Below are 25215 nucleotides of genomic sequence, written 5' to 3'. Positions count from 1 at the left end.
GATGGCAGGCCGAGCTTATGTGTAGTTTATGTAGACTGTTTGACATGGTTCATTTATCACCGTTGATCTGTAGGCTGGCAAGCAGGAGCAGGAGGCATTACTATGAGTCAGGGGCTTAAATTGTAGACCATTACTCATTACTGTTGTTCTGACCACCTTTAAGCAGGTTAGTAATCTTCATCATTTAAACAGCAGTCTTGCTTTTAATTGGACCTAATTCACTGTTCTATGTATCTGTATATACTGTAGGCACTTTGGACCATGCTTTTCAAGCAGGTTTTTTGCTGTTTTTGTGTGTGCGTGACCTTGTTCACCCTTTCTGCTCAATTTCTTTCTTTCACTACAGAGGTTTAGAACTAGATCCATTTCCATTTTTGTAAATGCTGACTAGTGATGCAATCAGTAAGTCAAACTATAATTGGAATTTAAATGTCAGAGAAAAGCATTAAAGATGCTTTAACTTTGAATCCAATCAAAATGTGATCTACAGAAAAAGAATGTCAGCAGTTGCTGGTTATGAAGTGATTATGCCAAAAAAGCAGTATTTCACAAACCTTTGTGCTGGCCATTGCCAGCGGGGCAGTTTAAAATGAACACCTTTCATAAGATGCCAAGTAATAAGAAGCTCTGATTTTCACATTGTCATGGACTGGATTTAAAAAAAGAAAAGATATTTTCTTGACCCTGCCTGTTTGCCTGTGCCTTTTTTAAACCCATAGAAAATTAGTACAGGGGTATTGATTAAATGCAAATAATGATATTGCAGTAAGGGCAACAGGAACTGACTTATGTAAAAGTGAATTAATTCAAATAAGTAAACACATTTTGTTTTTTTTTCCCTCCTGTTGTCCGGAAAAAAATTGTACGATTGAGATGAAGCTTGCACACTGAGCTGACACTATTTTCCTTACATTTAAATCTTAGTTACTTAGTTCTGTGTGAGATAAAAACAAGTAGATACAAATTATGTAGTTATAGCTGAACCTTTTTTTGATTGGAAAAAGGTTTTTTCCACGTCAGAAAATTCCTCTATATAACTCATGGTTGTGTGTATTTCCAACTGCATGTGCTACACTAAATTGCCCCTTGTGTGTTTGTGTGTGTGTGTGTGTGTGTGTGTGTGTGTGTGTGTGTGTGTATACCTCATGGTACCCTGCAATGGCTTGGTGTGTCATCCAAGGATCCACTGCCACTCATTATCCATAATAAAGCAGGTACTGAAGATAAACAGATAACACTACTTTTGTCATTGGTTTGTGTTTACAGTTGTCTGATCATTTTCAGTAAGTTTCAGTACTACAAGTTTAACACAAACAAATGCATGCAAGTGCCATGTTCTTCTTAGTGCCCTAATTTCCTCAGCTCTTCCTTCCAATCGGTCCATTTAGCTCGTTCAGGCCTCGTGTTTCCTGCCTTCCTGTTCTGTACTATAGCGGACCTGCTGCTACATGTACAGAGCTGCTGTGATGCTCTATAAGGATTCAGCACAATTTGACATTGCGGGATTAACAGACACTCAACACTTCGACACAAACATCATTCCACTCCAAATCGGTGCAGAAAAGGACGTTTAATCTTCGCATTGCCTTTCAAGGTGACATTTCTCTTACCAAACTATGCTAAGGGGTGAAGTGTAAACAGACCGCTAGCATTCACCGTGTTACTGTAAACAGCTGTAGTCCAGATGCGGTAAATCTAACGGTGTGGTTTAAGCAGGAAAGCGCATAGCGGACAAACCGCTGTGTATTCGTGTCCTTCAGCATCAGATAGTGTGTTTTATAGTGTGTGATGTTATATTCTGATGAACTACTCATGAGTCTTACATAATAAATAAACAGACACTACGATATGAACATATCCTTAATATATGTATTATTTTTTTACTGTGTGTTGTATGGTTAAATATGGTTTAGGGGTTTGATTCCTGTCTCCATCCTGTGTGCAGGGTTTTACTGATCTACCCATGTATCACAGGTTTCCTCCAGGTGCTCTGGTTTCCTCCTCTAATCTAAAGATGACTGATTGGCATCTCTGAGTTGTCAGTTTTGTGTGATGAGTGTGTGATTGTGCCTTATGTAGGATAAGCAGGACAGAAAATGAATGGATGGATATTTGCTGATTTATTACATATTACAATTAATGTCATAATAAATTCATTATAAGAAAACGGTTCCTTTATTTTAAAAAATCCAATTTCTAATAGTCAAACAGTTCGTGCCCAAGGTAGGAACAAAACCAGTAGAGTAAGCCAAATAAAATGTAAAAAAAAAATCTAGCTCACAGTTTGCCTACTGAACAGGTAAATTTATTTTTTTTGTCTGAACTGTCTTGTCTGTCTTGTTTGCCTTTTTTCCTGCACTGTTTGCACCAGGTTGCACAGATGCACGTTATGTATCTAGGACTAACTTACTAAGTCCTTATAGCTCCGTCTTTGTTTTATGTGGCACCATGATCCTGGAGAAACGTCTCATTTCACTGAGTACTGCAACAGCTATATATGGTTGAAATGACAATAAAAGCGACTTGACTAAAGATAGTTTACCCTGATATCTGATCCTGCATATCGATATGCATGTGATTATATACTGTATATACTCTAAATGGCCCAAAGTCCTGACCATCACACCCATATGTAGTTCTTGTCTAAACTGTTCTCGTCACTGAAACATGTTTTAGGATGACAATGGCCCTGTGGGCCATCTGGGAAAGCACTCATAGCCTGCACGGAGACCAGACTTAAACCCAACTGAACACCTTTAAGATAAACTGAAATGCTGACTGAACACCAGGGCTCCTCACCCTAAATCAATCTCACTAATGCTCATGTAGAAGAATGATGAGTCCCACAACCACACTGCAAAATGTAGTGAACAGCCCTCCCAGAATAATGGAGTTGATTATAGCTGAGTAATGGGGTCTAAATCTGAAATAGATTGTTAAAATAAAAAAAAGTGTTATGATGAGCTGTCTGCAAAATTTTGGCTATATAGTGTGCTTTTTCTTTACTTTGTTTCTTTATTTTTAAAGGCAAGCTGTTAGGCTGCTGAATGTAAATCTTAGGGATTTGGAGTTAAGAAGTTCAATTACCAAATCAATATACATATTTTTTTACAAGGTTGCAAATTGTGTGCTACATACAACATTACAGTAAATAGTGTGTCTGGATGCTAATCACTGGTGTGCTGATATACTGTAGGCCTATTATTTTACAGAATGGTATATGGTATAGAATGTTGAATTGATCAATAAGAGCTTGTAATTTACTGCTGCTGTTATCAAAGGTGCTGTAATACTGAATTGTTATGAGGATTAGAAATTGTACTGTGCACATCATCCATTTGAAAGAACAAAGCCTCTTGCCTTCAAAACATTTTTTGATTTAGACCGTGTTAGCTGACTAGCTGAGATTGTGTTTCTGATGGTGCTGAGGTCTGAGCTAGTTTCTAAAACAATTAGCTGAAACAAATCTTGTTTAAACAGGAAAGAGTTCTCTGTGCTTAGTGTACTGTTCATGCAGGACTGTGATGTGAATTTACACTCTGCTGTGCTGCATGCAGCTCTGAGGTTAATAAAAGCGAGCTAGCAGGCTGCAAGATAAGAAAGAAAAGTAAATTCACACTATTTGGTCATAAACACCTCTAGTGTGTATATATTTATTAGTCAATTTGTGTTCTCAGTGCATTTTGTTATTTGATGAGTATATTTTGCTATCTGCATTGTATTGCAACACAGAGTTCTATCAAACTTTGGCTCTTTTCTAGTTACTAAATCTAGTTACAAAGTGACTAAATCAGGAAACACTGGTGTACTCTAAACTGTCTTTTAGCTTACTTTGGCTGTGAGAGAAGATTGATCATGATGGCGTATGATGGGTCTCAGATAATGAACTGTATGTATGAAAACCCCTGCAAAATGAAACTAGTGAATTACCTTTGCATACTTGTTTCTTGCCAAACAGAACTTACACGATGCAGCTTTAATATCTTTGTCCACATTTGGTCCATAAGCTGTTATTGAAATGCATAACATTGTACTAATCACCTGGGTTGATCCTGCCTCAGGCTGAACAGACATGAGTCGATTTCACTCCCTGGCCTCTCTCAGGGGTCTGTGGATGAGGGCTCGTGTGTGGGACCCTCACCGATGCTGTTCCTCTGGAACACCCCTCAATACAAGCTATGTGGAAGAGATGTACTATGCCTGGCTTGAGGACCACAAAAACGTTCACAAGGTGTAGTATATTCTATCATGCCCCCTTTTCTCTAGCTAACAGAGATAAGCTGTTATTCATCAAGGATTTTGCAGACTGATATTCAAATTCTGTTCCAAACAAAACAAACAAACAAGCAAACAAATATGTAACTTGAAATTTTAGATGTAATCTTTCTGTCACAGTCTTGGGATGCCTATTTCCGAAACGCCCAAGCCGACAGTCCAGTTAGAGAAGCTGGGGAAAGGCGTCTGTCTGCTCTTCTCCAGGGTCGAGCCAATTCACAGACACCTGCAATGTCTCAGAGAGTGGTGGAGGATCACCTAGCTGTCTACAACCTTGTCAGAGCCTACCAGGTATAAAACACACAGACCCCTACCAATGGTCAAGACTCTAGAGACACCCTTCACTCTGTGCATATAGTTTGCATGTTTTCCCTCATGAAGTGAAGTGAAGTGAAAGTGACATACGGCGTATGGAGTATCAGAATTCATTCTCTGCATTTAACTCATCCAAAGTGCACACATACAGCAGTGAACACACACACACACCGTGAACACACACCCGGATCAGTGGGCAGCCATTTATGCTGCGGCACCCGGGGAGCAGTTGGGGGGGGTTTGGTGCCTTGCTCAAGGGCACCTCAGTCATGGCCGGCCTGAGAGTCGAACCCACAACCTTAGGGTTAGGAGTCAAACTCTCTAACCATTAGGCCACGACTTCCATATTAATGCTTTAGTGGTTTCCTCAAGATACTCTGGCTTTCTCCCCAGTCCAAAGACATTTGTTTTGATTGGCATCTCTAAATTGTCCATATTGTTAATGGGAGTGTGATTGTGCCCTGCAGGGGGATGGCACCCCGTACAGGGTACAGGGTCCCGAGTCCTCCGGGATAGACTGTGTAGACTAAGCTGTGCGGACAGTGGATGGATAGACAGACAATGGATGGACAATGGATGGATAGGTTTTCATTTGATAGTTTTTCACATTTTTTGTTGCAACTGTGTGATCTCCTCAGATCCGTGGCCATCATGTAGCTCAGCTTGATCCTCTTGGCATCCTCACAGCGGACAATGATTCTTTTGTCCCCTCGGATTTGATAACAACACTTGACAAACTTGGTAAGACATTTATTTCTTTTCATTGCTATTAATAATTAAGTTTTACTTCGTAGCTTTTAAAAGTTCCTTCTTTGTAAATAGTTTTCTGATGTTTATTTGGGTATATCTTTATTGATATTGTCAGATAAATAGTCCATATAGTCCGTGTCTTTAGAATGCAGTTCTAGAGAAATTTGCTGACTCGGATCCTTGATTATGGAAAATGGATGCTCATGGAAAAGCCTTGTAAATTATTAATATTATATATTTTATATTACTTTATTTACATTAGCACATGCATGCACTAAAAGAGCTCAGGGACATTTGGACTATTTGTAGGATTCAAACCTTTATAATCATATTTTTAATTAAACTGAACTAGAGGAAATGTATCATGCACCATACATTCACCGGCTACTTAATCATAACACTATACTAATACTAGATCAAGACCAATTTTTCTCCCAAAACAATCATAATTCATTGAGACATGGAGTCCAAAAAGGTGTTGAATACATTCCTTGTAGATTCTGCTCCATGTTGACATGATTTGTGTGGCACATTCACACTGCCAGTCTCCCGTTTTACTACATCCCACGCCTGCTCTGCTGATTTCAAATCTGCTGACTAGTGAATCAAAAGAGACACTATGAACTCACTGTCATGTTCAAGTTGTACCAGTTTTGAAATAACTTGTGCTTTGTGACATGGTGCTTTGTTATGCTGAAAAGAACCATTATAAGATGGGCAAATTGTGGTCATAAAGCGAGTATGTCATCAGTAACAATGCTCAAGAAGACCGCGGCATTCAAATGATGCTCAGGTGGTATTCTGGAGCCCAGAATGTACCAAGAATTCTTCATTCTTCACTCTTGTAGCTCTACCATTACTAGCATGGACTGTTGACAAAAGGCAAGAAATCAAGATTATTCAGAACTGGCAACATTTTTTCCAATCTTAAACTGTCCAGTTTCAGTTAGTTTGTTCAGTGAGCCTACTATAGCCTCAAAATCCTGTCCTTGTCTGACAGGAGTGGATCCAGATGTGTGCTTCTGCTGTTGTACTTCATTAACTTCAAGGTTGATGCGTTATGCGAAGATGTTTTTCTGCTCACTGTAGATATAAAGTGTGGTTACTTGAGATAACGTAACATTCCTGCCAACTCAAACCAATATGTCCATTCTCCCCTGATCTCACTCACTAACAAAGTGCAACTCTGTGCAACTCTAGATACTGTAGTGTATGAAAATAGTGTGTGTGTGTGTGTGTGTGTGTGTGTGTGTGTGTGTGTGTGTGTGTGTGTGTGTGTGTGTGTGTGTGTGTGTGTGTGTGTGTGTGTGTGTAAAAAATTCCAGCAGATCAGCAGTTTCTGAAATTCTTAACTCATCAGATTGGTTGGCAGCAACAACCATGTCTGATGTGTACATTAACTGAAGCTCTTGGCCTGTATCTGCCTGATAACTGCATGTACAGGTGTTCCTGTTAAAGTAGAGAGTGTATGTATTTTGTATTATTTCTGGAAAACTATGTGGCAGAAATAGTGTTTTTACACAGTGTTGCAAGTAATCACTAGACTAAACCTTTGCTTGTGTTTATTAAATTAGGATATGTAATATTGGTCCTTACTAAGTTGTTCTGTATATACTGGAGAAAGGGTGTGAGTTGTGTTTTACACAGCACAGCCTAGTCACATGTTAGCTAAAAGATTGCTCACTTCAGAATTCACAGTGTTAACGAGTGCTGGCTAGGACTAGAATCATGCCCTAAACCGAAAGCAGGTTCGGGTTAATCTTGTCTGAGGCACAGGACCATAAATCTTCCCCTTTGCTCCCGTCATGCCCTATTGCTTTTAGTGCCAGCAAAATAAAAGGATCTAGGACATGCTCTCATAACAGATCGAAAAGAGAGAGTAATAGCCACTAAAAGAACTCCTCAAAACATGTTTTTTTTCATTTATATATATGCCTGTATTGTATGTCACACTATATTTTGTCATACTGTTTTACTGAGCCTCCACATAAGTAATTAAAACAGATTTATAACCATTCAGCTTTAGTTATAGTTATCTGATCTAGTGCTATATTCTCAGTTCTGTTTATCTATATCATGGCTTTAATTTCATTTTATGTATCTGTCTTCTCTTTTGCTTTTGCCTTATCAATGGGATTAAAGGCGAAATGGGATTAAATGGTTAACTGCATTGCATAGTCCTCCATTATGCTTCAGAATAGCTTGATGAGATATAATCTTAATGTTATTTTAAATAAACACAAAGCCCTTTAACCTAAATGGGCTAACTATCTCTACTTGCTAACACTATCTCTAGGCTTCTATAGCTTGGATGAATCTGATCTAGACAAGACCTTCCAGTTGCCATCAACAACATTTATTGGTGGTCAGGAGGCTGTACTTACACTTAGGGAAATTATTCGCAGACTTGAGGTAAGTGAACTTTGTTTTTTTTGTACTCTGTATGTATATACAGTTTGTATTGAAAGTATTGAAACAGCTGGTCCAGTTCTTTTGTTTCTACTATACACGAAAGACATAAAAAAAAAATTTATATGAGACGACAGATCAGAATTTCAGCTGTCATTTTCTATTAGTTACATCCTGATGAGTTTGCATGGCTGCTTTTGGTATGGGCTCACTAATCTTTATTGATGATGTACCTGGTAATGCTAGCAGCAGAATGAATCCAGAATTTTACAGGAACATTCTGTCTGCTAATCTGTACAGATAAACAAAAAATCTCACGGAAGAAAAATTCAAGAGTTTGGTGATATTCGTGGTTCCCCAATGGTTACTGCAAGCAAGGGATACGCAACCAAATATAGTGTTATTAATCTTAAAACTCTCTTGAAAAGTAAGCAAACAAAACATTGGCCTTGCTATTCCAAGGCAATATTAGCAGAGAATGTCTGTTTACCCAGAATTTATTAGATTTCAGCATTATTTTTGTTTTGAAGCAGGTCCATGCCTGCTTGGTTTTGAAGCAGGTCCATGCTTGTTTTGAAGCAGGTCCATGCCTACAAAATCATCAGTATTACATTATATCACTTAAGGAACTTGGTCAACATTTCTGTTTTACTATTGTTTTTGAGACCTCTCTAAAATATAGCTTATATAAGCTTGTTTGTCTGTTGAACATTACAGGCCTCATACTGTGGTCATATTGGTGTGGAATTCATGTTTATTAACAATATCGAGCAATGCCAATGGATCAGGCAAAAGTTTGAGACTCCGGGCATCATGAAATTTACTGACAGAGAGAAGAGGACCTTACTGGCACGGCTGGTGCGTTCAACACGGTCAGTGTTTGCTGAACATTTCTTAGTATTAGGAACTAAGTAATAGGCACTAGATATTTAAATAGTGTTTTTGTTTAGAATAACTAACTGATTAATGAATGAGTTGAATCATGTCATTCACAATCATCAAACTGTACTGGACATCAGTGTAATTGTCTCATGAAAAATAGTTGTTAGCTTTCATTTGCACTTGCTCTCAGCTTTGAGGACTTTCTGGCTCGTAAATGGTCTTCTGAGAAACGCTTTGGCTTAGAGGGCTGTGAGGTCCTCATCCCTGCTCTGAAGATGATCATCGACAAATCTAGTGCAGCTGGAATTGAGAGTGTAATTATGGGCATGCCTCACAGGTATATCTAGGTTCGTACTCAGAGTATATTTCATAGCTTGTATCAAAAGCAATAACGGCAGCATCTCTGCTACACAGAGGTCGACTGAATGTCTTGGCCAATGTTGTCAGGAAAGATCTTGATCAGATTTTCTGCCAATTCGATCCCAAACTAGAGGCTGCAGAAGAGGTACAATGTGACTTACATAATTACCTACAGTACTTACTGCCTCAACCCTTTATGCTCTATTAGCACAGCAGGCCTGAATGACACTAATTTACATGTTCTCCAGGGCTCGGGAGATGTGAAGTATCATCTGGGTATGTACCATGAGCGGATCAACAGGGAGACTGATAAGAACATCACTCTGTCTCTTATGGCTAACCCATCTCACCTTGAGGCAGTGGACCCTGTCGTACAGGGCAAAACTAAAGCTGAGCAGTTCTACAGAGGAGACAATGAGGGGAAGAAGGTAAGCATGAAATGGAAAAACATTTCAAGATTAATAATGTAAAGTCTGGGAAAATGTTAAATATTTCCAACTACAACTAAACAAATAAAATGTAAATAAATATAACTTCCACAAATTTACATGAAATGAGGCAAAACTGATTTTTATTATCTTTATAAAATTTCCTAGGATTTCACCAAAGCTCACTTTAGGAAAAAAGATGCCACTTTAACAATTATGTGTGCAAAAAAGGGTATTAAATATGCAGTTTACACTGTCATATTTTTAATACATACAGTACTGTATATTCAGGTAGCAGCTGCTTCTAGACTCTAAATTTTGCGATAGTATCTGGCACGTAAATTACAGTCGTATGCAAAAGTTTAGGAACCCCTGACAATTTCCAAGATTTTCATTTATAAATATTTGGGTGTTTGGATCATTTTGATCTATCAAATAACTGAAGGACACAGTAATATTTAAGTAGTGAAATGAGGTTTATTGGATTAACAGAAAATGTGCAATATGCATCAAAACGAAATTAGACAGGTGCATAAATTTGGGCACCCCAACAGAAAAATCACATCAATATTTAGTAGAGCCTCCTTTAGCAGAAATAACAGCCTCTAGATGCTTCCTATAGCCTGTAATGAGTGTCTGGATTCTGGACGAATGTTCCAAACACCCAAATATTTATAAATGAAAATCCTGGAAATTGTCAGGGGTTCCTAAACTTTTGCAAACGACTGTATATTATTTTGTGCTAAATTTTGTCCTTTTAAGGGCCCTGTAAAATACTTTACTGCAGTTCAGTGAATATTTCTAAATAATCAAACTGTTAAGTGGAAAACCAATCTCATGTGCTGCAAGAGTTTAAGGTTTTTATATCTCAGGTGATGTCCATTCTCCTGCATGGTGACGCTGCATTCGCTGGTCAAGGAGTTGTCTATGAAACTTTCCACCTCAGTGAGCTTCCCTCATATACCACTCATGGCACCATTCACGTTGTTGTCAACAACCAGGTAAAAATCAAGCCTACATACTGTAGATAACTGTGACTGACTTCATATAAATATCAGGCTAAAACATAAATTCAGCAGAAATCATGTAGTGTCTGTTTAAAAAAAACTGAACCACTGAACCATGTGATAAATAAATGATTATTTACCAGATTGGCTTCACTACTGATCCGCGAATGGCGCGCTCCTCTCCTTACCCCACTGATGTGGCTCGTGTGGTCAACGCACCCATTTTCCATGTCAACGCTGATGACCCTGAGGCTGTGATGTATGTTTGCAGAGTGGCTGCAGAATGGAGAAATACCTTTAACAAGGACGTGGTCATAGATCTGGTGAGCATTAAGCTATGCAGTCCTGATCTAAAGGCAGTTTGGCTAGATACACAACTAAGATTTTGGTATGAGGATTGTATGACACTACTCAAACACCACTGTTTATTATACATCCATGTTGATGTGTGTGTGTTACAGGTTTGTTACCGGCGCTTTGGCCACAATGAAATGGATGAACCCATGTTCACACAACCTCTCATGTACAAGCAAATCTGCAAGCAGGAGCATGTGCTAAAAAAATATGCAGACAAGCTCATTTTGGAGGGAGTGGTTACTCTGCAGGAGTTTGAGGTTTGCCTCTTATGCCACAATGATAGAATGTATGACAAGTGATGGATGAAAATTTAACTGTCATTATCTTTAACCATATTTTAATTTTGAATGCATCATGATTTTTTTTTTGTTCTAAATGACTAGCATTCATGACAATGCTAATATCTCTTACTGGTGAATGAATGAACGTAATGTGTTAATATGTGTGTTTTCTATCCAGACACAAAACAGAGGGTGTTTTCAATTGTTGAGAAATTGTTGTTATAAATCTTTACACTGGTAATGCCACATTTGCACTCACTGGCTGTTGCTCAAATTCATCTTACCCCCCCTCTGTCTAGATGTACTGTAGAAAACACAAAGCTTGAACCCAGCCATCCTTCCACTGGGCATGGCTGACATACTGTCTAGCCCAGCGACAGCTCGTTTTATTTACAAGCGCATCGCTGTCACTCTACGTTCACCGCCGTAGCTCAGGGGAATATACTCAGGGAATAAATTGTGACTTACAGCTCACTGTTTTCTGTATTCCATAGCACTTAGGTGCCTTGTCTAATGAATCATTTGTCACAAACGTTTTAAGCTCTTGTGTTTTTTCTGATAAAGATGGTGGATGGTGAATGTAAGATTTTGCACACAATCAATTATATTGATATACTGGCCACTATTCACAGGAAGAAGTGGCTAAGTATGACAAAATTTGTGAAGAAGCATACACTAGCTCCAAAGATGAAAAGATACTCCATATCCGTCACTGGCTGGACTCACCCTGGCCAAGTACTTTTATTTTTCTTTTCATTCGAAACTAAGAAATACCTAATAGCCAAAATTGGAGTTTTACTGAACAAAAAGATAAAAATGAAATATTTCTGCATTTAGATTTTTTCACAGATGAGGGGGAACCAAAGTCTATGAGCTATCCTCCCACAGGGCTTCCCGAGGATGTCCTGAAGCACATCGGCCAGGCTGCCAGCTCTGTTCCTCAGAAAGACTTCTCCATTCACAGTGGTGAGCCTCAGATGTTGAACACTCTAACAGATTTTGTTGCATCTGTCTACTGTATCTGATTTGTTTCAGCCTTCACACACCAGTGCTGTGATAGTGGGGTTACGGACAATTAGCAAATCTCACTGTGATGCTGCGTCAATCGTGCTGAAGTGCCTTGGTGCTTATAGGATCTACACAGCTGTGATGCAGCTACACTCAGGGACCATTAAACTAAACCAGCAAGCTTCAGTCTGACAACTCTAAACACTGCTAAATCATCCTAACCACCAGCTATTTCAACCAAAGCTTCTTTATGACATGCCCCTAAACACATATTTTAACCAATCAATTCATACAGCCTCTTTCCTGCCCATTTTCATCCATGAGCTCAATTTATGTTCTACGCATAAAATTTTAGTTTTTGCTTTTCTTTATGGCTCTCATCCTTTTCTTGGTTAAACTGTACTTGACTTTTTTTTACTGAATGAATGCATGTTGATGCCTAGCAGAAAAAAATATAAGGAATTTTATTTACCTAATTTCTACTAAGCATATAATTGTGGATAATCTCATCTAATCTGTTATTTTTCTGTAGTAAAATAAATAGGCTCTACCTGGATATTTCTCATCTTTACTTTCGTGTTTGTGTCTCTCAACTCCCAGGAGTGTCGCGGATCTTGCGAGGCCGTGCCGACATGGTTAGCAAGCGTACAGTGGACTGGGCTCTTGGGGAGTACATGGCCTTTGGTTCCCTGCTGAAGGATGGTGTCCATGTGAGACTGAGTGGGCAAGATGTAGAGCGGGGAACATTCAGGTAGGTGTACAAATACAGCACACCAGCAAACTGATCCCACTGTATCTAAATCAGCTTACACTTAATCTGAGCTGTGATGGAGAAACCTTAAGGTGTCACAAAGGCGGATTTAAAGCAAAACACAATTTTATGAACACACACTGGTCATTTGTGACAAAAAGATTTTAACTGAATGTCATAAACAAAGCATTCTGTGATTGCATTCATCACTTTCATTGACATGAAGAGGACAATGAGACTACTGTCTCATCACTCAGAATTGAAGAGGGAAGCTCTCTGCATCACAGCTTCATTTAATGTCTAAACAATGACAGATGACGTCAGTTTGTCTCAAAGAAAACCCTCGTGGGAGAGAAAGAGATGCCCACATGTTGTTGTCACGGTACTGCTTCAGCTGGCGTTGAAGGAAAGCTGTTTGACAACACCCTACAGCAGCAGTACCTCAGATTCACACACTGCCAGTCCCAGAGACGTTGCTAATCACCTGCATTTTATAAGTGGTGTTTTTCTTTACTACTATATCTGCTTTAAATTTTTTATATATAGCTTCCTGAATGGCATCTGTTTTGTCCTTGTGTCAGAAAATACAGGTTTACAGAGGTAGAAGCTGTTGTCTTGTGAGTCTGTTTATTGGTGAGAATTGTCTGTGAGCTGAGGCATTCACTCAATACTGCCCGGCTTTCTCCAAGCCCTGGAGAGTGAACATATCACCGCGCATTATTTTAGTCCCCTGTATAACACGAACACTAACACTAGCTGGTATGAGTAATTGATTCTTTGTAAAGGTGGTGGCCCCGTGTTTAGTTCTCCTGACTGATGTGGCTAGACAGTCAAAGAAGACGGCGCTATTGCAGCATGGTATGAAATCATACATTCACATCACAGCTGTGTTTAAATGAGCACAGCAAATATTCTTCAGTTAGGGCTAATTCCCTCTTCAGTTTTGCTTTGCTACACCCTCTGCTTCAGATTATTTATTAATGTGATGTACTGTACCTGCTGCTTCTGTGATTCATTCTTTCAGAAAAACACGTGTGTTTAATGGTCTCTGAAGATAATCGTTGGGTTCACCAACACCATTTGCTTCTTGTTACTTAACATTTGTTTAATGTCACTACAAAACACAATAGAATATATGCAATCTCTGTGATTCAGTGTTTTTCTGCAGGCAAATGACTCTTGGATATTCAGCAACTACAGTGACCTCAGTTTGAAATGAGCTGCTACACCATTACTATGATGTTCAAGAGATTGTCAATGCTTGTCTCTTTGCATTGAATTTGATTTCAGATTTAAACATCATATCTGAGTGACCTAGCAAATCTTATCACATCAACTCTAATATTACCCCCTATTGCTTCCTTTGTTTTATCTCTCTTTTTTCCTCAATACACCTCTTCTCTACAGTGAAGTGGCATCAGAAAAATGCACAAATTTGCAAGTTTTGTGACCGACACAAAGAGGTGTATTGACACTAAAATTGACTGTTCATATAGATAGATAGAAGCTTTTCTAAAACACCTGCTTATGTGTACGTTTTGCAGTACTGTATAATAATGGCCAATTTGACTTTCCAGTCATCGTCATCACGTCCTGCATGATCAGGAAGTGGATAAGCGCATTTGTGTTCCAATGAACCATCTATGGCAGAACCAAGCACCTTACACGGTGTGCAACAGCTCCCTGTCTGAGTATGGAGTTTTAGGTAAGAAGCCACTGGTGATCATTACCCCATGTATCTGAACAGTATATTTTTGAAATACAGATCCCCTCTGAAACTATTTCATCGAGGTCAATTCATTTGATTTTGCTGTAGACTTGAAGACATTCATGATTGAGTTCAAATAATTAACATGAGAAGAAAGTTTCATAATTTCATCTTTTATTTCCTGGTATTTATATGTAGATGTGTTATAGAAAACAATAAATGTTGAACCTTTTGTATCAGACCAGCCAATTTTAAGGTGAGCAGAAGTAAATGTTGAAGTAAATTAAAATAAACACTTAATATTTGGTTGCAATAATGCCATTAAGCCTGCGATTCATTGAAATCGAAATGGATTTAGTGTAGAGAACAAACAAATAAATTGTCATCGCCTGTTCTAATAGTTTTGGCTCTGTAACTCATTTGAATACTGTACAATACACTGCTAGTTATTTGCTGCTATAGTTTTAGTTGTTTGATACATTCTTAAGCTTTTTGTAATTTATGTGCTGTTTGCTGGAATAGGTTTTGAGCTGGGTTTTGCTATGGCCAGTCCCAATGCCCTGGTATGCTGGGAAGCCCAGTTTGGCGATTTCCACAACACGGCACAGTGCATCATAGACCAGTTCATCAGTCCAGGTCAGGCCAAGTGGGTCCGAAACAACGGCATTGTCCTTCTGCTACCTCATGGCATGGAAGGAATGGTCAGTACACTAAATCTTTTTTAACCTCAAGTTCAGGGTAGTACACAATTATATGATGTATGCCAGGTCACAGTAACACACATAAGGCAAAGAATGATTAATGAGCACTCTGATAAGAAATTCTTTTAAATCTTATTAGGGGATTTGAATAATCATGTCTAGTTCCACTTATATTTAAGCAGGTTAAGGTTTTGTAAATGAAACACATGTAATCATGAATGACAGTTGTGTAATAATTTTATACATTATTGAAGGTTAATGCTGGGTTATTTTTTTATTGTACAGTCATGTGCATTTACAATAATACACAGCTACAATTATACAGTTGTTATTTAAGTAGCTGGGGGTTTCCAGTTATATACGCCTTAATAAACTCCATTCTAACTGCTGAAGCAAACCTGTGCCTGAGAACAAATTATCATGGCCTTGTTTCTCTTTACTCTTTAAGGCAAAGTAATTGCACAGAGATCAATAGTGATGACTCAAGTTTGTCAGAGTCTTTGCAAATGAGCACATCGTTCTTCAGCTTAGAGCTGTGTGTGTGTGTTTGTGTATGTGTGTGTGTTTTACCAGGGCCCAGAGCACTCATCAGCAAGGCCTGAGCGTTTCTTGCAGATGAGCAAGGATGACCCTGATCGCTATCAGGTGAGTAGGTGCTTTTGTAATGATCCATTATTGGAACACATTAATTACACATTTGTTTAGTGCTTAACAAGACAGTTATAAATGTGTTGTACTTTTCAGTCTTTTTGTTTTCATTTGAGTGCAAAGACCATTGCATTATCATACAATATAACTCAGTAAATAATTTTATTTATATTTTAATACTACTAGTTCATGTTTGTCCTCTCCTATCAAACAAATTACTTTTGTTTTAAAAGTATGTCCTTGACTACACTCATCCATGAAAAGATTTCTCTATGTCTCTCCTAATACACAGCAAAACTAGTCAAGACTAGTGTCATACAATATAGACTTTTTGCATACAATATAGACTGTACAGAGCTGTAACAGAGCTGTTATTTTGCTCATCCAAGTAAATAAATATGACTGGCTTTTAGTTGATATATTAGGGGAAAACTTCAGCATATCTTTATTGGTCTATTAAATTATAGAGATCATAAATTGAACTGTTTTTATTTTCACAATTCTTCAATTCCTCTCTTGATATCTGAATTTAAAAGTGGTTGCATGAGGCTTTGTACTCAGTGATTTCACTGAATCCACATAAAATTCTAAAAAATATCCATGAGGATTTTAGTATGCAATAAATAGATACAGGTACTGTAATTTGTATATTATTTAAGTCCAGAATTACTGTCAAAGTTAAAATAAGTAAATGCATTGACTTTGTGTTTCTAAAACTGTTTTTTTTTCTGTATTGATATAGAGGTAGGTTTGGAGTCTTTATCTTGTGCAAAGATCCATCTATCACCAAATATTTACCTCTGGCAAGAACAAACAAGTTTGAGCTAAAATATACTGGGCTTAATAAAAGAAATTTTGATGCCACAAGAACCCTTGGGCAACCAGCCACAAAAAAAAAAACCATCAATGATCCATCACTATAAATTATTGGTATCAGGTACCTTTGCTTGTATGTAGCAGTCTTACAGCAAGGCCAGAGTTAAATTTTGGCCTCATATGACTACAATACGATTCCAGTTGTTGGTATGGTGATTGTTGTTGAAGATAAGACAGTAAAATGTGTGGGACTCTTTTGTGCAGGCCAACTTTATATAGACCTATTGTCTAATAGTATATTTTGAAACATTAATGCATACAAAAATCAACTACACTGCAGATCTAAACTGTGTTTTCTCCATGGTAACTGATGGCAATGTGATTTTATGTTTATCCTCATTTTTAGTAAATAAAAATGGGTTTTTACATGAAATGTTTTTATAATAATAATTACAAGAGGAAAGGTAAGTAGGTTTAACAATTGCTTGAGTGAAAAACATGATTCATTGTGTGTAATGTATTTTACCAATCACAAATAATTTATGCTCAAACTCTGGAATCCTGGAGTTGACCTTTTACTACTAATGACCAAATCTAATGCAGTGTATTTTACTTACCTATAATCAAGGAATTCACTGGAGATTTTGAGGTCCAACAGCTCTATGACTGTAACTGGATTGTTGTCAACTGCTCGACACCTGCTAACTACTTTCATGTGCTGAGGAGGCAGATCTTATTACCATTCAGAAAGCCAGTAAGAATTATATTATTTGTCTTATACTCTATATGTAGAAATAGATATTACTCTTATTATTTGACTGTAATAAGGTTAAATTGAAGTCACACATGACTGGCTAGTCATAGTCAATGTCTGGTATAGTTGACATTTTTGTAGTATAATAAAAACAAAAGAGAAGAAATCTGATGGGCATAAAACTTGTAACAGCATAAGCTGAAAGTTTCAGGATTCTCCCCACACTCCTGGCTTTCCGCTACAGTAATTGTCTAAAGTGTTCCCAAGTTACAGATAAATGCAGTGCTTTGTGGAGCATGAGAAAATCTCGTCCTGAGCAAATTAAACAGGCTGTCTGGGGACACCATAGTCTGTTTTGTACAAAGTTCTCTTAATTTATTGTTTTGGTTGGATTCACAGCTCAGAGGTTTATTTACAATATACATTCCTGAAAGTGAAACTACTAAGAGCTGGACTTCTCTTTCACTATGATTGACATCTTATTTCCTCCACAGCTAATTATTTTTACTCCAAAGTCCTTACTGAGGCTCCCTGAGGCCCGCTCCAGCTTTGATGAGATGACCCCAGGTATGAGAAAATATAAATCTGGATTTGGACTGATAAACCATATCATTTGTAGAGAAATGAAAAGAAAAGGTAATGTGTTTTGGTTTGATTTGCTTTTTTATCAGAAACCAAGTTTAAAAGAATCATACCAGATGAGGGTCCTGCATCTAAAATCCCAGGCACTGTGAAGAGGGTCATCTTCTGCACTGGCAAAGTCTACTATGAGCTAGCAAAAGAGAGACAACAACTTGGACTGGAAGATAGGGTTGCAATTGTTCGAATGGAGCAGGTTAACTGCCATCGCTTCTAAAGTCCACTTTAAGCTACAACATATTCACACAGTCTTTTATTTTTATTTAGCGATTTAACAGTTAAATAATGACAAGAAAAAAAGATCAGAAATCGATTACAAACTTTTAAGTTTGAATATGCTGTTTTTTAAATACACCAGTTGAGTCAATATGGATAAAATCCTACAGAAAGTCAGTGGATAATGAGAAGCAAATTCTCTTTCTGTTGTTTTGATTTTCTTCAAGCCTACTGACAAATTTAAATAACTTTGGTATGGCTGAAAGATTTAAAAATAGATTTTAGGATACAAACAAAGACCAAATAATCTGTAAACTATAGTATATGACCAAACATTAGTGGTCACCTAACTTGTAGCCACAAAGGCAGAAGCATACTATTGTACATGATGTCATTGTGTGCTGTGAATTATTACAATTTCCCTTCACTGGAACTTAGAGGCCCAAACCTGTTCCAGCATGACAGCACCCCTGTGCACAAAAGTCGTAGATTGCCAAGTTTGGAGTGGGAAAAGGAAATAACTTGAGTGTCCTGCACAGAGACCTGAACTTAACCCCACTTTTGTGATAAACTGGATGACCAGCTCTCCCCAGGCCTCCTCGCGTAACAAGTGCCTCCCCTCGTGTTACTTTGGCAGAATAAGCCAATTCACAAATCCATGTTCCAAAATGTATTAGAAAGCCTTCCCAGAACAGTGGAGTATATCAGTGGGGGATTTAAATCTGGTATGGGATGTTCTATAATTACATGTGGGTATAATGTTCAGGTGTCAACAAACTTTTGTGTATATATAATAGTATATAACCAAGGCACATTTCGGCACAATAATCCTTTACTTTTGATTTAATATCTCAATTTCTAGATATCTCCATTTCCTTATGACCTTATCAAGAAAGAACTTCAGATGTATGGCAATGCTGAGCTCATATGGTGTCAGGAAGAGCATAAGAACATGGGTTATTATGACTACATAAGACCACGCTTCCTTAGTGTGCTCTCCAACGAGAAACCAATATGGTGAGTCCTGTCATTTAACGAATTGACATTGTTTATTAATCTATTTTTATATTGATGTTTTATTAAACATGGCTGGATGCTAATGTTAAATGTTTGGATGCTAAACTGAGTCCAATCAATTACTAATAAATTACGGTATATTCAATAAGAGAGCAATTGGTCTTTGTAATTTGAAATGAACATTTCCAGGGTTTAAAATTTGTTAGGAGTGAAATGTAAGTTTTTTCATAGAAATGTATTTGAGTAAGTGTAATATAAAACTTAAAGATGATGACAAAGCACAATCAAGCATCTTCACCCCTGTCCCTCTTTCAGGTATGTTGGTCGTGACCCTGCTGCAGCTCCTGCCACAGGAAACAAATTCACACACCTTGCAGAGCTAAAGAAGTTCATAACCACTGCATTCGACCTTAATGCATTTGAGGGCAAGAGCTTTTAATCTAATGAAATACCTGTTGTCTAAATGTTGCTTAGAACTTTTGCTTTAACCTCATGGAAGGCTTGCATTTAAAACACAATGCATATATAGCAAGAGAGCCCTGTATCATACGGGTTTTAATTACCTTGTTCATCTGTTTTAGAAACTAATATAGACATGTTTATTCATATCCAAGAACTAGTACAGATATTAATAGAATATGATATTAGAATGCATGTGTGCATCAGGTCTGGGAGTATTTAGAGTAGAGTTTATCACAATGCTTGTTATTCTTTCCCACACAATATTCTTTTCCCACATCTCTCATAATTCTCTCTTTGTTCTGAGACACCAAACAGATGGCATAGTGATAACCAGCAATATACTTTATAGCCGTCATGATTTTCTTAGTTGCTCCTAAATTACAATTTTCCTTTTGGGACTATGAAGTGTAGAGTAGGACTATGAAGTAGGGCCAGTGTGCTTATGATACATGTCTAAACCAAAGGATATAAACCAAACATTCATAGGTAAATGTTTTGAAATAAATGAACATGACAGTGTAAGCCTGGCCTTGTCTGAGCTCTTCAGCAAAAATGATAAAAAATTACTGTTAAGTAATTTGTTTGTCTTTTTATTAAGTATTACAGGATATTCATATGCATTTACAGTATTTAGCACACGCCCTTATCCAGAGCGACTTAAATTATCTCATTTTATACAACTGAGCAATTCAGGGTTAAGGGCCTTGCTCAGGAGCAAAACAGTGGCAGTTTGGTGGTCCTGGGATTGAACTCACAACCTTATGATTGGTAGCCCAACACCTTAACCACTAGGCTACCACATACCCACATGTGCATCATATTTGGTGTTGTTGGAATGCATTCCTTACTGCTTCTATGGCCTCTTGGCACAGTGGATCAAGCCTCCCATCACCTCCTAGTAAAACAAGAACGTGTCATAATTTTCATTATGAAAACTCCACATACACTATATGGCCAAAGGTATGTGAACATCTGACCATCACACCCATATGTGGATCATCCCTAAACTGTTGTTACAAGGTTGGAAGCACAGAATTATCTTAAATGTATCTAAAAATTCCTTCACTGAATCTAAGGGGCCCAAACACATTCCAGCATCACATGATTATAGGTCAGAAGGTGCATGAAGACATGCTTTTCCAGAACCCTGGCCTTAACCCCACTGAACACCTTTTGGATGAACTGGATTGCCGGCCTTTTTGCCTGATATCACTGCCTGGACTCATTTACATTTATAGCATTTGTCCCTTTTATAGCCCTTATCCAGAGTGACTTACATTTTAACCAACTAAGCAATGGCCTAGCAGTGGTACCTTAATGGACCTGAGATTTGAAATCACTAACTTCCAATTAGTAGTCCAACACCTTAACCACTACGCAAACACATCTCTCATTAATACTCTTGTGACTAAAGGAACACAAATCCAAGAACATAGCCTTCACAAAAGACCTGAAAGCAAAGGGGGCTATATCTGGAATATGATGGTCAAAAAGCATATGTTGGTAAGGTGGCCACATACTTTAACTATGTAGTGTAGATATATTTATTTTGCAAGTATTAATGGCAGATTAAGTGGTTTTGTGCATATTTTGTAATTCTATATAAACTAAAGTATTTTGAAGGTATGGCAACCCTGAGTATAGTCGCTAGTTAATGGAAGTAATGAAAGAAAAGAAACACTGCATAAGTCAACCTTAAATAACTGTTCTGAGATTTAGATCAGTAAATAACTACAAATATCCAAATTCAAGATTCAGGAAGTGCCATAATCCTGATTTAAATGAACAACTAAGAAGTGAGAGGTTAGATTATATTTATGAACCTGTAGTGAACTGTTCAGTGAAACAGGAATGGCAGTGCAGCATCCCTGTTCAATCCTGAGCTCAGCTTACAGTCTCTATGGAGTTTTGCATTATCTGTCCATGTCTGTATGCTTTTTCTCCAGGTTCTTCAGATACTATCACCTCCCAATAAAATATACCGGCACGAACTGGTAACTGGAGATACTAAATTACCCCAATATGTAAAGGACCGTTTGAATGTGTGTGTCTGCATGGTGCCAGTAGGGTGTATTCCTGCTTCATTCTCAGAGTTCACGCATCACAATATAAGTGCATTTATAAAGGTGAAGTTAATTATACTATAATAAATATATAATGTATAGTTACAGTTAATCTACTGTTTTATTTCATTCATTATGTTGAATGCATTTGTGTCATGTTGTGGTAAGTGTGCACTTTTACTGAGGTTGCAGACCTGCTTATATGCACTAACAGTAGTAGGACTATAAACTGTGTGCTTTAGTAGCAGTATTGGAGTGATTTTCTTGCTTTTTTTTTCTAAGTATCTATAAATGATTGACACTAGGAGAATTGTGATTGTGAGTTTTATTACCAAACTCCAGTTTGTTGATGTCGCATTTATAGACTCTTTCTCCATGAACCACCACCTCCACTTGGTTCCAGTCAGGCGTTTCCTCAAGAACACACACGTAGCCGCAGTCTCTCAGAACCGCTAATGAAAAAAGATAGAGATAAAAGCAAAAACATTTTATTGTACGCTACGATTCGCTGTGTTGTACTGTACGTTTATTTCCACCAGAGAGTCGGCTAGCATTAACTAGGCTTTATCCAAAAGCCGAATGAACCTTGCAGGCCTTCTACGCGGAAAGTCTTGTGATTAACGACTCCACACGATTCGTAAGGACCATATCGTACAGTGACCAGTGAAGGCATCTTTCATAGTCTCCGTTTTTACAGACCAAACCGCAAAACAACACACCGTGCAGCGCTAACGAATTAGCATTAATTCGGTTCGGTTTCCATAGCAACAGGAAGTCACGAGACAACAAAACAAGGACAGGCATCGAGAAACCAGTTAAGAAGCTAAAACCCAAATGCCTTCATCGGAATCAGAATCAGAATCAGGCTTTTTGGCCAAGTGTGTTAACACACACAAGGAAATGTGCAGACATAAATAACACTATACTATACAAGACAAAATAATAAAGACTATGAGATACAATATAGACAGTACGTGTATTAAATATGAATACAGGTATATGACTGATCATTTATACAGGGCCGGCCCTGCGCATAGGCAGAATAGGCAAATGCTAAGGGCGCCGCCCACCACTAGGGGCGCCCATGCGCCCAAATTATTATTTTTATTTATTACCTGAGAAGTATTTTATTTATATATTTATTATATATATTTTATTGCTGTAAGAAAGGCAAGGAAAGCAAGGTCTCCGTAATATAGTTTTTTTATATAGTTTGTGTGTTTTCAAAATAAAGAAAAACAGGACAAAGCTGTGCAGTTTCTGTGTAAGTTTATGAACAAAATGATCGGAACACAATTGTCTGTGATTCCAGGGGCACCAGGTGGAATCTTGCCTAGGGCAGCAAATTGGCCAGGGCCGCCCTGCATTTATATACATAAAGTGTGAGAAGTTATTCCCTATATCCCCTATATAAGTACACTACATTATTCCCTATATAAGTACACTACATTATACCCTATATAAGTACACCACATTTTCCCCTATATAAGTAAACCTCATTATTCCCTATATAAGTACACTACATTATTCCCTATTTAAGTACACATTATTCCCTATATAAGTACACTTCATTATTCCCTATATAAGTACACTACATTATTCCCTATATAAGTACACTACATTATTCCCTATTTAAGTACACATTATTCCCTATTTAAGTACACTTCATTATTCCCTATTTAAGTGCACTACATTATCCCCTATATAAGTACACTACATTATTCCCTATTTAAGTACACATTATTCCCTATATAAGTACACTACATTATTCCTTATATAAGTACACATTATTCTATATAAGTGCACAACATTATTCCCTATATAAGTACACCTCATTATTCCCTATATACTGTAGGTAGACTACATTATTCCCTATACACTACAAAGGGGATGAAATAATAGTTTCCACAACGTATGTCATATACGAGCTACTAGCCATTTTGGATCCAGGCATTCTCATACTCTTTCCATAGTCTTCAGCTAAGTTTCACAACATTTTAAATTAAAAAGAAACATTTTTTTTCTCAACTTCAAGCCTTTAATACCCCTGTATTAAAATGGGAACAAAATATTTCATGTATCCTCAACATTTTGGAGCCACGAATTCTTTTAAACCTTTAAAAAAAAAAAACTTCACCTACTACAATTACCAATTCACCAGAATAAATAAATATAATTCCTGAACCTTTAATCCACATAGTACATTTAGCCCAACATTTATTAACATTTATTTATTTATGATTAAGTTACAGATACTTGTAGGTTGTGATTTCTTGTGACAAAATAAAACACTGATCATGATAAAGCAGTTACTTGCTTAACAAATCAGTGAGAATACGTATTAAAAACAATGTTATAATACAAATTTACTTAAGTTAATTTATTTTAAAACAATGTTGAAGGATGACACACTCACACTAGTGTATATGTGTTTTTCTGTACTGATGGATGACTTATGTTGCTTAAATTTTGTGTATTATTGTTGTTAATGTGTGTTATTTTTAAATAGTAAATTAGTCTGCTATTTGTTGTTCTCAGTCCTCCCTACATCTATATTGGACTTATTTGTCCAATGTGTCAGTAATGTCAGTTGACATTAAATTCTGCATCACTTTCAGCTTTTTACACAGTCTTATTGGAAATGATTTTAAATAAAAGTAAAAAAAAAAAAGTGAAAATAAAAAAGATTACTTCTGCACCACACATTTTGATCTCTACTTCTTCATAATTTTATTTAATAGTTATTGAGCTTCACATAAAAAATTTATAAAAATAACTTTCTACTTTGAACAACAAAACAGGTTGAATACATGTTTATTGACAAACAACACTTCAATAGTGGCACATTCAAATTTTTCAAGATTTCAGGTTACTGTTACAACAAATTCAATTACATCACACAAACAGCACACTTTAACTGATATCTACATAGATATTTAGAAGTTTATATATGGATGTATGGTTAACCTTATATCTTAATACATTTCTGTCAACAATAATTGTAAGACATTTATAATGCAATTCTATTAATTATTTTGAATTATTCAATCCTTATATATTTTATTTTATTTTTTAAAGAATGATTGTACTTGATCAGATCACTACATGTGCTGTACATATTTATGGGTGATGGTTTACAAGTATGGCACAGTTGCAAGAAAATCTGAATCCTTTGCTCATGGCATTTTGATATAGATAAAGGAGTCATACTAATGGTGCACTCTTAGATTAAACTATGACTTTTAACAACACATACAGCACATACACTATAACCAAAATATATCTGGATGCCTGACATTCACACCCATATTTTCTCAACCTGTTGCCACAAAGCTGGAGACACCTAGATGTTTAGAATATTTTTGTGT

General features: G+C 37.1%; 2 protein-coding genes across 3 annotated transcripts; one reads left to right on the top strand and one right to left on the bottom strand.

Moving 5' to 3' along the window:
* Positions 1–1437: 1437 nt before the first annotated feature.
* On the top strand, positions 1438–20519 carry ogdhl (oxoglutarate dehydrogenase L). Of its 2 annotated transcripts, XM_060872539.1 has the most exons (23): positions 1438–1594; positions 4062–4231; positions 4396–4566; positions 5229–5331; positions 7637–7752; positions 8467–8621; positions 8822–8968; positions 9046–9136; positions 9240–9419; positions 10292–10420; positions 10570–10749; positions 10888–11040; positions 11697–11799; positions 11902–12030; positions 12673–12823; positions 14401–14528; positions 15054–15232; positions 15806–15877; positions 17325–17450; positions 17945–18017; positions 18122–18285; positions 19168–19322; positions 19638–20519. In XM_060872539.1, exons 2-23 carry the CDS (start codon positions 4073–4075, stop codon positions 19759–19761), a joined length of 2988 nt encoding a protein of 995 aa, XP_060728522.1. In that variant the 5' UTR covers positions 1438–1594; positions 4062–4072; the 3' UTR covers positions 19762–20519. The 2 variants fall into 2 exon arrangements, with proteins under 2 accessions (XP_060728522.1, XP_060728523.1); XM_060872540.1 differs by lacking the exons at positions 1438–1594; positions 4062–4231; positions 4396–4566; positions 5229–5331 and adding an exon at positions 7231–7331.
* Positions 20520–20575: 56 nt separating this feature from the next.
* Positions 20576–22584, bottom strand: c6h10orf53 (chromosome 6 C10orf53 homolog). Its single transcript, XM_060872541.1, has 3 exons — positions 22433–22584; positions 22180–22299; positions 20576–20679 (listed from the first exon to the last, which is right to left on the bottom strand). Exons 1-3 carry the CDS (start codon positions 22518–22520, stop codon positions 20600–20602), a joined length of 288 nt encoding a protein of 95 aa, XP_060728524.1. The 5' UTR covers positions 22521–22584; the 3' UTR covers positions 20576–20599.
* Between the last annotated feature and the right edge of the window lie 2631 nt (positions 22585–25215).

This window comes from Tachysurus vachellii, chromosome 6, assembly GCF_030014155.1.
Source record: "Tachysurus vachellii isolate PV-2020 chromosome 6, HZAU_Pvac_v1, whole genome shotgun sequence".
Lineage (NCBI taxonomy): Eukaryota > Metazoa > Chordata > Actinopteri > Siluriformes > Bagridae > Tachysurus > Tachysurus vachellii.
This window is presented reverse-complemented; position numbering and strand designations above follow the sequence as displayed.

Excerpts from the sequence above, each read along its gene's own strand:
- ogdhl (XM_060872539.1), top strand. The coding sequence starts at position 4,073 with ATGAGTCGATTTCACTCCCTGGCCTCTCTCAGGGGTCTGTGGATGAGG. Across the intron at positions 9,137-9,239 it reads AACTAGAGGCTGCAGAAGAG|GGCTCGGGAGATGTGAAGTA; the intron begins GTACAATGTGAC and ends CATGTTCTCCAG. Across the intron at positions 11,800-11,901 it reads GCTGGACTCACCCTGGCCAA|ATTTTTTCACAGATGAGGGG; the intron begins GTACTTTTATTT and ends TTCTGCATTTAG.
- c6h10orf53 (XM_060872541.1), bottom strand. The coding sequence starts at position 22,520 with ATGCCTTCACTGGTCACTGTACGATATGGTCCTTACGAATCGTGTGGA. Across the intron at positions 22,300-22,432 it reads CCGCGTAGAAGGCCTGCAAG|CGGTTCTGAGAGACTGCGGC; the intron begins GTTCATTCGGCT and ends TTTTTTCATTAG. Across the intron at positions 20,680-22,179 it reads CATCAACAAACTGGAGTTTG|GAGGTGATGGGAGGCTTGAT; the intron begins GTAATAAAACTC and ends TTGTTTTACTAG.